We start from the raw sequence: 12,880 nt of genomic DNA, 5'->3' as shown, positions 1-12,880 counted from the left end.
CTAAATACACAAAACCTTGTCTCACTCACCGATAGAACACGTTCAGCTTCAACATTACTACATTATCATCAGATAACTTTGATGATGACTGCTGAATATATATCTCAGATATGCAACCTAAGAAATAAATATGTGTACGTAGTATGTGTGTGTGTATTAAGACACACATGTAGTAGTGACTCACCAATCTCAAAAGGAGCAGGCACATCATCATTACTTCCTTTCACATACTCCGACGTCTTACGATAATACTCAGGATAAGTCTCCTCTTCAATCTGTAGTGAAGACATCAAGACTATAATTTGCTTTTTTTTTTCATTGAAAAATAACTTTTGAATGTAAAAATTACATGAAAACTGCTTACACAAAATCTGCACAACATTATGGAAAGTTTCCAAGCATCAACTGTATGGCTTACTACCTTATCTAATTAGCTATTTCACAGTAAGCATCAACAACATGGCTTACCACTCCAGTTACCGGTGCTGCAAAAGATTGAAATGCTCTAATAGAGCAGTCACAAACAAAATTATGTAAAATATTTAACATGAAAATTTTTATCACAAAACTTTTGCTAGAAAATAAAGCAAATAATGGTACTACGGAGCCCACAGGTATTATACAGTGAAGCCTGTATAACTGGGACTGGCCAACTGGTTGTCAAGTCTTGATAATCCATGTCAGTGATACATACTACAGGCAAACTTTGATACCTAAACTGAGTGTGTGTGGATTATGTAGATGCCCTAGTTGAAAGCATCCACATTAACAGGTTCCACTGTAAATAGAGCACTTACTGGTTCTTTCTTTGCAACCTTCTTGGGTGTTTGAGCTTTCTGTTTCACTTTAAAATCTAGTGACCCTGGCAACAGGTAGACAGAGTCTCCAACAGTATACTCCATTCCTTTTAGCTTGAAGGAACTACAACACAAGTCACTAAATATCAATCAATCAGCAAAGTCAGTATTTACCAGAATAACTGCTTCTTGCCTGTTACATCACCAATGGGTGCAGCTGGACAAGCCGTTTCTGCCTATTGCAAAAACAAATTCTTTCAGTGTATGTTTTATTAGAGTGTTACATGTTTAACCCTTAAACCTGCACGCGCCGATATATCAGCGTTTTTTTATAAGCTTGAAATACGCACAATTATTATTACTAATGGATGAATGCGTGATTGGTTCTAAACCAGCAGTGTATGAAGCTCATCTAACTACATTAGTCCAAAAACCACTTAGCACTGGAAAATATATTTATTGGGCTACTTAGACAACAATGAATAGTCGTTGTAACAACATTCACTCACTTGTTATGATGCGCTGAAGATTGACGTCTGGTTTCCCCTACCTCAAATGCATGGTCTGGTAGCCATTTTTAAAAATGTGTGACTCACATGAGCTTTATATGCTGTGATTCTCCAATGAATTATGAAGCTACTAGTGTTTATTTCAGCTTGATACAGTGAACTGGGACAGAGTTATGGTCCATTTTCTGAAGGCATGCAATGGCACGCGTGTTTTAATTGTGTGCACGTTGTTTCTTGGCGAGTTATGGCCTCACACTTTTATCAAAGGGTAAATCCCTAGGTACCGTTTAATTCCTTATTACATCACGAATATAATGGCACAAATTGCGTAGCGGTACCTTTCTTGGTTCAATAGCTACAGGGTTTTTGTTTGAGGCTTTGCGTAAAAGCTGATTTATCGGCGTATGCATTTTTAGTGCATTGTTCCTAAAAATTACGTGAGGGTTTAAGGGTTAAGTGTGTTCTATTAAGGTGTATTTGTAGCTTCACTATCTGTTGTACTACTCACCTCTTCTTTTTCCTTTTGCCAGACACAACTTGGGCAGCGCTTCCAGTTGCCAGTCTGCCATTCATTGTTGGAGTAACGTTGTGGTGGATCTTCAAACCGAGCGTGCACAGAGTCATACCTTCAAGCAGAGAAATTATCACTAGCAATGCAGACAGATATGTGACTGAATTTTGGAAAATCACCCATATGGACACACGTGAAATAATTAGAATTTTCATGTGTTTAGTCGATTGCTAATAAGAGCAGGGCAGTTTTAAAAATATTTCAAAATTTTTCTTATAATTTTAAACATCGAGAATGGCTTGCAACTATTAACAAGTAGATTTTCAGTATAAAGTTTGTGATTCGATCATTAAATATTTTAGGTCAAATGCGTCCATATGGGTGATTTTCCAAAATTCGGTCACATATAGGATGTAGGAATTGTGGGGTTTAATTACTACAGTGCACTCTTACCATTTATGATAGCAAAAATTCATTCCATCTTCTTCAGGGTTATCAGCACCACTGACCACTCCCCCCAATTCTGACCAATTAGGAGGTGGAGCATCATACTTTACCTGTTCACCATGGCAATACAAGGTGTGCACTAATTAGTACCACAAATGAACTAGCTCACATCAATCTTGTTCAGTATGGCCCCCAGGGGGTTATCATCACACTCATCAACTAGGAATAGCTCACATGGGTCAGCTGTCTCCCCTAACAATGTGTCCAGCCCACGACTAAATGAATGTTTATAAAACATGTTTACATAATGATACTGTACGATAAATTGTGCTGTACCTGAACCATAGAGCATGGAACTGTTTCATTCCACTGGTGTTCTCCCACATTGACATGATACGAGCAATATAGAGTGGTATATGTGGGTCTTCTGGACACACTGACACCATGTCACCAATAGTAACCTATAGTGAAGATGAGTACACCAATGATGTACACCTAATAAGTAGGCAAACACACACACACCTCTTCTCCATTAATTAGTACTTTACTGTAATACGTTCTCTTTCCAGTGACCTTATCAGGTTCACCAACCCACACCACTTTAGTCTAACAAGAGAACACTATTCAACAAACATAGTGAAGCTTCAAGTTGTACCTTAATCTTCTTCTCTGATTTGATTTTCTTAGTAGCTGTCTTCAGTTTATCCTATAGCAACAAAAAGTGAAGTATTTTATACAGTAGCTGCAGGGTGTAAGTCCTGCCCCAGAGGAGTTAGTTTATACACCACCTCAATGCACAGGTATACAAGTGTTCTCTGGTTGTGATACTATGCAACGGCCACTAAGGATACCACTTGAGTTTATGTGTTTGTAGCATGTCTGTGTACTACACATTACGTACTACATACCACATTCTTCAGGTCAGCATCACACTCCTCGTCATCAGCATTATCCTCCGCACACTGTACTGCCATATTTGGACATCTACGGTGTACACAAGCTTGTTTTGACCTGCCCGACCCTCCAAATTTGACCATGTCACGGCAGGCAGCACATTTACCACAGTCCGGCTGTTGGCACACCTGTAAAATCAGAATAAAAGCACCATATCTGCAAGAACTTGCAACCAGAGGCACGCACACGCGCACACACACACACACACACACCTCACAGATACCACATCTTTTCCTCCTAGCTGGTGCAGCTGCCTTTTCATCAATTTGATTCTTGAAGAACAACTCAAAAATGTTCCTCACAAGTGGAGTAGTTGTGGCCTGTAACAGATCAATACAGAATAAATTCATAGCTGGTATGCCCTACTGGTGAGCTAACTTTAAATAGTACCATGTACCTACTGAATGTCAGGTGATACATGAGGTAGCATGCTTGTGTAGTGCATGGGTACTTGACATGACTCAGGCTCCCTGATTGTTCTATTAGAGGAACAGAACAAGATACATACCATGGTAAACTTTGGCTTCTTCTGCTTGTCTCTTTGAATACGTATCTTGTCCTTTCTAACTGCTAACCTACACAAGCAAAACATATAACATTGATTTATATACCTAACAGCTCTCCAAAATTCCAAAACAAAGTTGTATATAATTCCAGTAAGCTAGGTTTTCTGTAACCCTTAAAGCCGCATGCAATTATTAATAAAAGTGCACTGAAAATGCATAGGCCGATATTTCGGCCAAAATACGTGACTGTAAACAAAGCGCTGTAACCTCCGTATAGTAAGTGCTAAGGCTACGCAATTTGTACCAATCTATCTGTGATGTAATAAGGAATAAAACAGTACCTAGGGTTTTACCCTTGGCGAAAGCATAAGGCTAAAACTTGCTGTGAATACTAGCTGTCACAAATGCAAAAACAACTCATATTGCATACCTTAAGTAAACGGTTGATAACTTCTTCACAGTGTGTCCTATGGAGTTCTGGTAAGGACCATTTGATTCTCCATTCAATGACAAATCACGCCATATAAAGCTCATGTGAGTCAAACACTTTTATAAATGGCTACCGACGCAATGTGTGAAGTAACAGCAAATACAGTCGCTGTTCTTCGTGGCATCATAACAAGTGAGAGATTGTTGTTACAATTATTTATACTTGACTAAGTAGCCCAATGAATAAACCTTCCATTGATATAAGGTTTTCAGTTAATATTAGTAGACAAGTTCGCCTGTGCTGGCTGTTTAGAAGACATTCTGTAAGCATGCGTTGCTTAAATTATTGTGTGTTTTACGTGCTTTTAAAAAACGGCCGCCTATGTGGCTTAAGGGTTAAACACCATATACCCCCCAATAAACTAAATACAAAAATCACACAAATATCCATGCATAAAAGGAAAAAGTATAAATGCATGTTGCCTATCACCATCAATAGTACACACCTCTTTCCTAGGGTCACTCCAGCTAGTTTGATGAGAGCTCTCATACAAGGAGCTACCAGCAGCTCATCTTCATCAGGATCACCATAGCGATCATAACTCTCCACCTGTAGTGAGTACAACAAATATGTCACACGACTAATCCAAATAAGTAATTCATTTCTTAGTAAATTCACAATTGATGCAATGATCTTTGTAATTATCAAAGAAATCTCATATTATAAAGACACTGCACCTGCTCAACAATGAACTGTGCATGACGAAGGAGAGAGTCTTCAGTGAAACTGGTACAAGCTGTATTGTGGGGTGGAACTGTGGTCTGTATAGTAGTAAAAACTATAGCAACAAGCATTATTACAACTAATGCCCACCTCTATCTTGTTGAGCAGATCCTCATAACTGGCATCTGGAGCATCCTCGAGATATTCTATGATTATCTGAAAATTAGAAATACACAGAATATTGTTTAAATCCAAATTATTACTGCACACCATTTAAATTTTTTTTTAAAAACTGTTAGTACTAACATTCGTGTTTCATGAAAGCTATAGACAAATGGATGATAGTTAGAATAAACCTTCCTAATGGAGGTCACTTATAATTTTAAGTTTACATGCTTTAATAATTTTATAGCATAGTTGCAGTTTCACAAGAAAAGCAGTGTGATATGCATTTTCACTGACAGCTTTTAGCATGGTCCCACATACTGTCAACAATATTTACATGTAGCCCCTTGCTACAGACCCAGCTTAGCCACCAATTCATATTTGGAGTGATATAGGTTACTAAACTTACTTTGCTGAGGTAGATCTTCTCATGTACTCTAGCCATGATCTCTTCATAACCGGACGATGGGTTCATCAGAATGTAGTCAGCAAATGCTGAAATGGCAATAATACTAATATCGTAGGAGACAAATCAATTTGACATGCTGTGTTTTTCGTAAAAGCCAAGTTTAATTATATAATTATACAATAAATGCATGCCCAATAATTGGGCATCTATATGTCAACATGATAAAAAAGAAAATTTAAACAATCCATCATACAAACAGTACATAATCCAAACAGCAAACTTATAAGTGCATTCATAAAGAATACTCTAATAGTACAGTCACCTTAGGTGCTTACCAGTTGTGAAGCCGATCAAGGCATTAGCCCCACCATCAAATCCTGCTATCCACCAAGCATTGATCGGTCCCAACTGCTTCGTACGTATCCCTCCTGTTAGAAGAGGTCAACATTGAATATATAGTGGTATACACCACACACCTGTTGGTGTCGGATTTTCCTCATAGATTGGTTTCACTACTCCACTAAAGTAGAGCTCAACATTCTTCTCCACCAGTCCAGTATCAAATGGGCACAGGTGCATGTTCTTGCAGTAAATACTATATGAGATTAGACCACAATTAGCATAACACACAACACGAAGAATAAAACACTTGGGCCATAATCAAAACTTTATACCAACTATTAAATGTTAGGGTTTTTCTTAGACTGCCCTACATTTATGTAAGGAGCCCCTAATAGCCTAAGCAGTTGAAAATACATAAATAGTTGCAAGCCTTGCAAAATGATAGGACTGGACACTGAAAATATTATAAAGGCTAGCTACTTAAAATGCCTGCATAACAGGTCAAATCTGGACATCACAACTCTATTGAATGCAGAAAAATAGGTGGCAGTTTGATCCTCAAATCACTTGCAATCCAGACAAGCACGTGCCTGAGATATAGCATCTTAAATGGTGTCCAACCATCTTGTTTAATTTCACAGTTGTCCGAACATGTGAAGGGTTCGAGTATTCACTGACCTATAATCTGTCACTTTGTGCTGGGGTAGATCCTCTAACGAGTCCATTTCTCCTTCTTCTTCACCAGTTAGCAGTGAGAGGCTGGGGTCTGCCAGTGTAATGAATTCCTCATTCTGTGTAAAGTGAAATACTATAACCACTCCACCAAGTGTTTCAACATGAATTGTACTAAACATCTTTAATAGGGCCACCTTGTTATAGTGAAACTTAGCCAAAGTGATCTCATTACACCTTACATATTACACAGAATTTAGCATAATTCAAACTCTTGTCTGAACATTATTATGAAACATCTTATATATGTCACTAACTCTCTCTGTGTGTGTTTGTTTGTGTGTGTGTGTTTGTGTGTGTGTGTGTGTGTGTGTGTGTGTGTGTGGACTAACCGCATCATCGGGATCACCAGGGTACACTTTCAGTAATGGATCATCCAGTCTTTGTTTACAATAACAACATTGAGTAGGAGCCTGTAACAATATAATATGTCACAATGTGTGTGTAGAGTAAGTGTATAGGTACATACATACATACCACTCACACCTAATTAAATAGCTAATTGATTTCCCAACTTAGAGAAACACACCAAAGTTTACAACAGCAACACCACAATATTAATAGGGTAGTATCTGTGTAGCAAGTCAGAATGGAACACTGAGCAAAGACACAGTGTACCATTTATGTTAGCCAGCAAAGCTGTTGCCTGTCTATAGGTGGTATTACCTGACAGAGTTTAGTATAGTGTGTATCTGCTACTTGCTTTAATTGCTGGTATACAAACATACTATTACATACAACACTCACCTTTACAGTATCCTCAACTTCTATTTGTTCCATTTCTTGTACATCTCCATTAGTAGTAGTGGCACTAATGATTATATCATTATGATATCATCACTAGCACATAGTTACCAAGGTGATGAGGACTCTTCCTGAGAGTCTGAGTCACTCTTCTCCACTACCTTAGCCTTCTTAGTAGTTTTTGATGAACCCTCTTGGCATGAACTAGATGATGATCTTCCCCTCTTAGCCCTATGAACAACTAGTCACAGGTGATCACCTCATAATGGTGGGACTAACCCTCCACCACCAAACATGTCTGTGAGGGTCAGTTGACTTTTGGAGTCCTTTTTTGAGTCTTTCTTAGATTCTTTCTTGCTGCTACTAGGTGTTTTCTTGTCACTGTTAGGTGCCTTCTTGCGACTATTAGATTTGCTAGCAGTAACTGGTGAACACACAGTAGGTAACATGTGTAACACACTTCACTACACTAGACATGTGTATGTCGTGCACTCACACTAACACACACTCACACTAACACACACTCACACTAACACACACTCACACTAACACACACACACACTAACACACACACACACACTCACACTAACACACACACACACACTCACACTAACACACACTCACACTAACACACACTCACACTAACACACACTCACACTAACACACACTCACACTAACACACACTCACACTAACACACACTCACACTAACACACACTCACACTAACACACACACACTAACACACACACACCTGGAGTAGAGACACTCATCTCACTATCATTACCATTCATCTCACTATCATTACCATTCACAGTAACATCATCACAATCCATCAAGTGGTCACCATCAAGCAGCTCTTTGGCCTGCTTGTAATACTCTGACTGTGGGAGAGACCAGGTACAGTTCAATACCAGACCAATATGAGACCACAAGAATGAACTAAATACAGAACCCTCAGCCCATCAACATATCAATTTAAATTTCCAAGTAATTTCCTCACATGAAAAATAACTTAGGACTTTGTAAAATCTCCAGACCACTGTCAGTGTATCAGTGTTTTCACACATGTAGCTGAGCATACCTCCTAGCTTACTGAAAGCCCATGAACCTATTCCAGGCAGTACACTAAGAATGCAATTAAAATTGTGTGCAGGAAACGTGGTGATGGCAGAGAACAGAGAGAATCTATTCGAGTGACAAAATTTCCTTAGCCTGTTGTTTGCAAAGGCTTGTATCCACAAAGAAACACGCCGACATCAGTTGGTTGACAGCAGATGCTTTGCCAGCAATAACTGACACTGAGGTGCAACAATATTCCAGCTTATATCTACCACACAGATATGTTGACTGGTTGCAACAACAGAACTGGACAAGAGAATACCACTCCACATTGTTGCAAGTAGTGGCCATACTGATATAACAGTGATGTCACTACTAATATCAAATGGTGCTAATATCAATATGAAGAATGAGTGAGCTAGTGCAATTGAAAAACACAGGCTTTTTATCCCACAGGACGCAAGACTCAAGATACAAACTAAGTACCACAGACCTGTCAACTAGCTGCAACAATACAGGTGGCCAAGAGTACACCACTCTACATTGCTACCAGCCAGTAGTGGCCATACTGATAAAACAGTAATGTCACTACTGATATCAAATGGTGCAGATGTCAATATGAAGAATGAGTAAGCTAGTGCAATTGAAAAACACAGGCTTTTTATCCCACAGGACGCAAGACTCAAGATACAAACTAAGTACCACAGACCTGTCAACTAGCTGCAACAATACAGGTGGCCAAGAGTACACCACTCTACATTGCTACCAGCCAGTAGTGGCCATACTGATAAAACAGTAATGTCACTACTGATATCAAATGGTGCAGATGTCAATATGAAGAATGAGTAAGCTAGTGCAATTGAAAAACACAGGCTTTTTATCCCACAGGACGCAAGACTCAAGATACAAACTAAGTACCACAGACCTGTCAACTAGCTGCAACAATACAGGTGGCCAAGAGTACACCACTCTACATTGCTACCAGCCAGTAGTGGCCATACTGATAAAACAGTAATGTCACTACTGATATCAAATGGTGCAGATGTCAATATGAAGAATGAGTAAGCTAGTGCAATTGAAAAACACAGGCTTTTTATCCCACAGGACTCGAGACTCAAGATACAAACTAAGTACCACAGACTTGTCAACTTGAAAAGGTGGCCAAGAGTACACCACTCTACATTGCTACCAGCTAGTAGTAGCCATACTGATAAAACAGTGATGTCACTGCTAATAGTGTAAACATGAATATGAATATGAAGAATGGGTGAGCTATACAGTGTAATTGGAAATATATTATACAGCTTCACAAATCACACTTTGTATGGCTTCAATCTTTTTTTATAACACTTATGTGTCTTTACCCACCTAGCCACTATTTGGAAAACAACAAGTTTAACATTCTGGAGCCAAACATACCACCTTGAACAGCAGAGTCCACACAACCACAAAGAAATCTGTCGTATCCCACATGGAACCACTTCATGGGACCAGTTCACTTGATCTTTCCACTTTCTCAGGTGTGGCAGCCTTTTAGTGTAGTTCCAGAAACCGATCTCAGCTTCAGGGTGATACAAGTCATGCAATTGCTGTGACTACTAAAAACTACGGTAATTTAGTGGCAATTCCAAAGAAATGATACGGTCAATCACATAAACTGAAGACAGCCCATGTGCAGGCACAGTCCAACCTTTACTCATTGTAACAGCAGAGAAACATGTGCATTGGATGCAATGAAGATATTTTAGTTGTTTATTTAAACTACTGCAAAAGACAAGGTGAAGGAACATGACCGGATATTGCAAGAATTTCAACAGGTGGCCAAAAGTACACCACTCTACCAGCCAGTAGTGCCCATACTGATATAATAGTGATGTCACTACTGGTAACGAAGGGAGCAAATGTGAATATGAAGAATGAGTGAGCTAGTAGTAACTGAAAATACATTGCATGGCTTCACAAATCACATAAAGAAGGAAGTCGGAAGTCAGCGTGCAGAATTGGAAGTTGGAAGTCAGTGTGCAGATTTTTTTTACTAGATCCATGCATGAACATACCTAACTTCCATCACGAGTTAGTGTTAACAACTAGGGCCAACATACATGTGCTTACTGCAAAGAATCTCACTCCCCCTCAACTTGTCCAGCCAAGCCCACAAGTCCTTTTGTAATGGAAACTTTAACTCCCAAAGCTTCATTCCATATTGTGAGCACTGACGTGTCCTTATTGAAGACTGCAGTGGCTACTGTCATCTAATGGGACAACATACCACCACCACCTCCTAAGTTATGTCATAGACTAATTACTATGTGTATTTAGCTTAGAACTATATCGCATTTAGTGTACACAGACAACACGTTCACACTCATGAACTTGATCACATGACTGAATAGAAAAGAACAACAATTGAACAATTGTACAAACAGCTCTTGATGAAATAGAACTAGATAGAGTCCGAGGAATAGATTCAACGACGACTGCTCAACTGAAACATGTCTTACAAGGGCACACTCAGCCACTACTACCTCACAACTTTCCTCCCACACCAAAGACACAGTTGACAGGAAACAACAGAATAGACTCTGCCTGGCACACAACCACCACCACCTTGGACAGCAGAGTACATATGACCACAAAGAAATCTGTCGTATCTCGGATGGAACCACTTCATGGGACCAGTTCTCTTGATCTTCCCACTTTCTCAGGTGTGGCAGCCTTTTTGGAACACGTTTAGTGTAGCTCCAGAAACCAAAATATCTAGATCTCAGCTTCAGAGTGATACAAGTCATGCAATTGCTGTGGCTACTAAAAACTACAGTAATTTAGTGGCAATTCCAAAGAAATGCTACGGTCAATCACATAAACTGAAGACAGCCCATGTGCAGGCACAGTCCAACCTTTACTCATTGTGACAGCAGAGAAACATGTGCATTGGATGCAATGAAGATATTTTAGTTATTTATTTAAACTACTGCAAAAGACAAGGTGAAGGAACATGACCAGATATTGCAAGGATTTCAACAGGTGGCCAAAAGTACACCACTCTACCAGCCAGTAGTGCCCATACTGATATAATAGTGATGTCACTACTGGTAACGAAGGGAGCCGATGTGAATATGAAGAATGAGTGAGCTAGTAGTAACTGAAAATACATTGCATGGCTTCACAAATCACATAAAGAAGGAAGTCGGAAGTCAGCATGCAGGATTGGAAGTTGGAAGTCAGTGTGCAGATTTTTTTTTTACTAGATCCATGCATGAACATACCTAACACCAGCTAATCTTCCATCACGAGTTAGTGTTAACAGCTAGGGCCAACATACATGTGCTTACTGCAAAGAATCTCACTCCCCCTCAACTTGTCATGTTCTCACACCAGCCAAGCCACAAGTACTTTTGTAATGGAAACTTTAACTACAACTTCCCTCCCAAAGCTTCATTTCATATTGTGAGTACTGACGTGTCCTTATTGAAGACTGCAGTGGCTATTGTCATCTAGTGGGACTTGTAAAATGTTATTTGATGATGGTTCCCATGTTTTAAGGGGATCACCTGACTGCCTGCAGATACAGCCACACAAGAACAAAGTCTGTCAAGAATACACAGTAGATGCACCAGTCTTTTGAAACAGGTGGGATCCACCTTCACACCATCTAAGGCCACTTAGATGTCAGTGCTTCATCCGTGTACCAATTCACAATATAAACAAGGCAGCACTCCCTTGCTGACTATCCCCCCTGCATTACAACATGTTTCCTGCACTCAAACATGTAGTGCTGCTTACATCATCAAAATGTCAATTTACTCTTGTGCAGAACACCTTTCCATAATTGGTAATAATGCATAATTATGTTTCATTCTTTGACAAACTGTACTCGAGGTATGTAAATGTATAGTCTGACCACAACTTTACTTATTTCATGAAGAATGGTTGCAGGCTGTATGGGAGTAGGCCAAAAATGGCATTATGGAGGTAAAAACAGAGGACTGATTGCTGGCAGTCAAAAGGTACTCACGGGTCCTCATCCTTAACAAGGATTGAAAATCCCAATTCAAGCAAGTCCCACTTAATGGCCTATAACTTTCCAGCTCGGTGGGTATAGAGGAAAGGCAACAATACATCTGATGCCTATCATGCAACACAGTTTCTTATTCCCTTGCCGAATATGACTACCAACGCCATCTGGTACTTTCAACTACAGAAATCAGACAGTCACAAACTTTGGTTACACAACCTACATGAGGAAGCTGCCCAAGGATCCATAGTATCAACATTTACACCATACGATCACTCAGGGATTTCCAGACCACTACAGCCAACTGCCAGAGGCCTGTGGACGTTATTGGAATATAAGAGAACATCTCACAATAGACGATGGGTTGATCAGATGTCACTTGCTGATTCTGGGTCTATGCAACAAATGGTGCCAACCATCCATGTGAACAAAAGAGCCAGATTACCACCATATTGGTCTGGCATTGACAATGATATATTGGTAGAGTAATTTAAAAGGTGTCAGGACCAGCTCCCATCCGCCCATCATGTTGAAGCTG

At 39.6% G+C, this 12,880-nt stretch overlaps 1 protein-coding gene across 2 annotated transcripts in view; it reads right to left on the bottom strand.

The window, feature by feature from the left end:
* Positions 1–12,880, bottom strand: part of LOC136265577 (DNA (cytosine-5)-methyltransferase 1-like) — a 28,027-nt gene that overhangs the window by 11,660 nt on the left and 3,487 nt on the right. For both annotated transcript variants that reach the window (XR_010705607.1, XM_066060446.1), the window contains exons 5-29: positions 8,020–8,149; positions 7,549–7,693; positions 7,381–7,500; positions 7,273–7,336; positions 6,858–6,938; positions 6,472–6,584; positions 5,928–6,046; positions 5,787–5,879; positions 5,452–5,537; positions 5,028–5,093; positions 4,892–4,975; positions 4,660–4,763; positions 3,727–3,793; positions 3,431–3,538; positions 3,173–3,346; positions 2,920–2,970; positions 2,787–2,870; positions 2,601–2,725; positions 2,434–2,539; positions 2,271–2,374; positions 1,815–1,932; positions 972–1,033; positions 798–921; positions 185–275; positions 30–117 (exon numbers count right to left, since the gene is read on the bottom strand). Coding sequence is in view for 1 of the 2 variants with exons in the window: in XM_066060446.1 (XP_065916518.1) it covers positions 30–117; positions 185–275; positions 798–921; positions 972–1,033; positions 1,815–1,932; positions 2,271–2,374; positions 2,434–2,539; positions 2,601–2,725; positions 2,787–2,870; positions 2,920–2,970; positions 3,173–3,346; positions 3,431–3,538; positions 3,727–3,793; positions 4,660–4,763; positions 4,892–4,975; positions 5,028–5,093; positions 5,452–5,537; positions 5,787–5,879; positions 5,928–6,046; positions 6,472–6,584; positions 6,858–6,938; positions 7,273–7,336; positions 7,381–7,500; positions 7,549–7,693; positions 8,020–8,149 (2,507 nt within the window). In the remaining variant the exon portion in view is untranslated. The remainder of the gene's footprint in view (positions 1–29; positions 118–184; positions 276–797; positions 922–971; positions 1,034–1,814; positions 1,933–2,270; positions 2,375–2,433; positions 2,540–2,600; positions 2,726–2,786; positions 2,871–2,919; positions 2,971–3,172; positions 3,347–3,430; positions 3,539–3,726; positions 3,794–4,659; positions 4,764–4,891; positions 4,976–5,027; positions 5,094–5,451; positions 5,538–5,786; positions 5,880–5,927; positions 6,047–6,471; positions 6,585–6,857; positions 6,939–7,272; positions 7,337–7,380; positions 7,501–7,548; positions 7,694–8,019; positions 8,150–12,880) is intronic.

Source organism: Dysidea avara, chromosome 9, assembly GCF_963678975.1.
Source record: "Dysidea avara chromosome 9, odDysAvar1.4, whole genome shotgun sequence".
In the NCBI taxonomy this organism is placed as follows: Eukaryota; Metazoa; Porifera; class Demospongiae; order Dictyoceratida; family Dysideidae; genus Dysidea; species Dysidea avara.
Note: the sequence above shows the minus strand (reverse complement) of the source record. Positions and strands in the feature narration are given on the sequence as shown.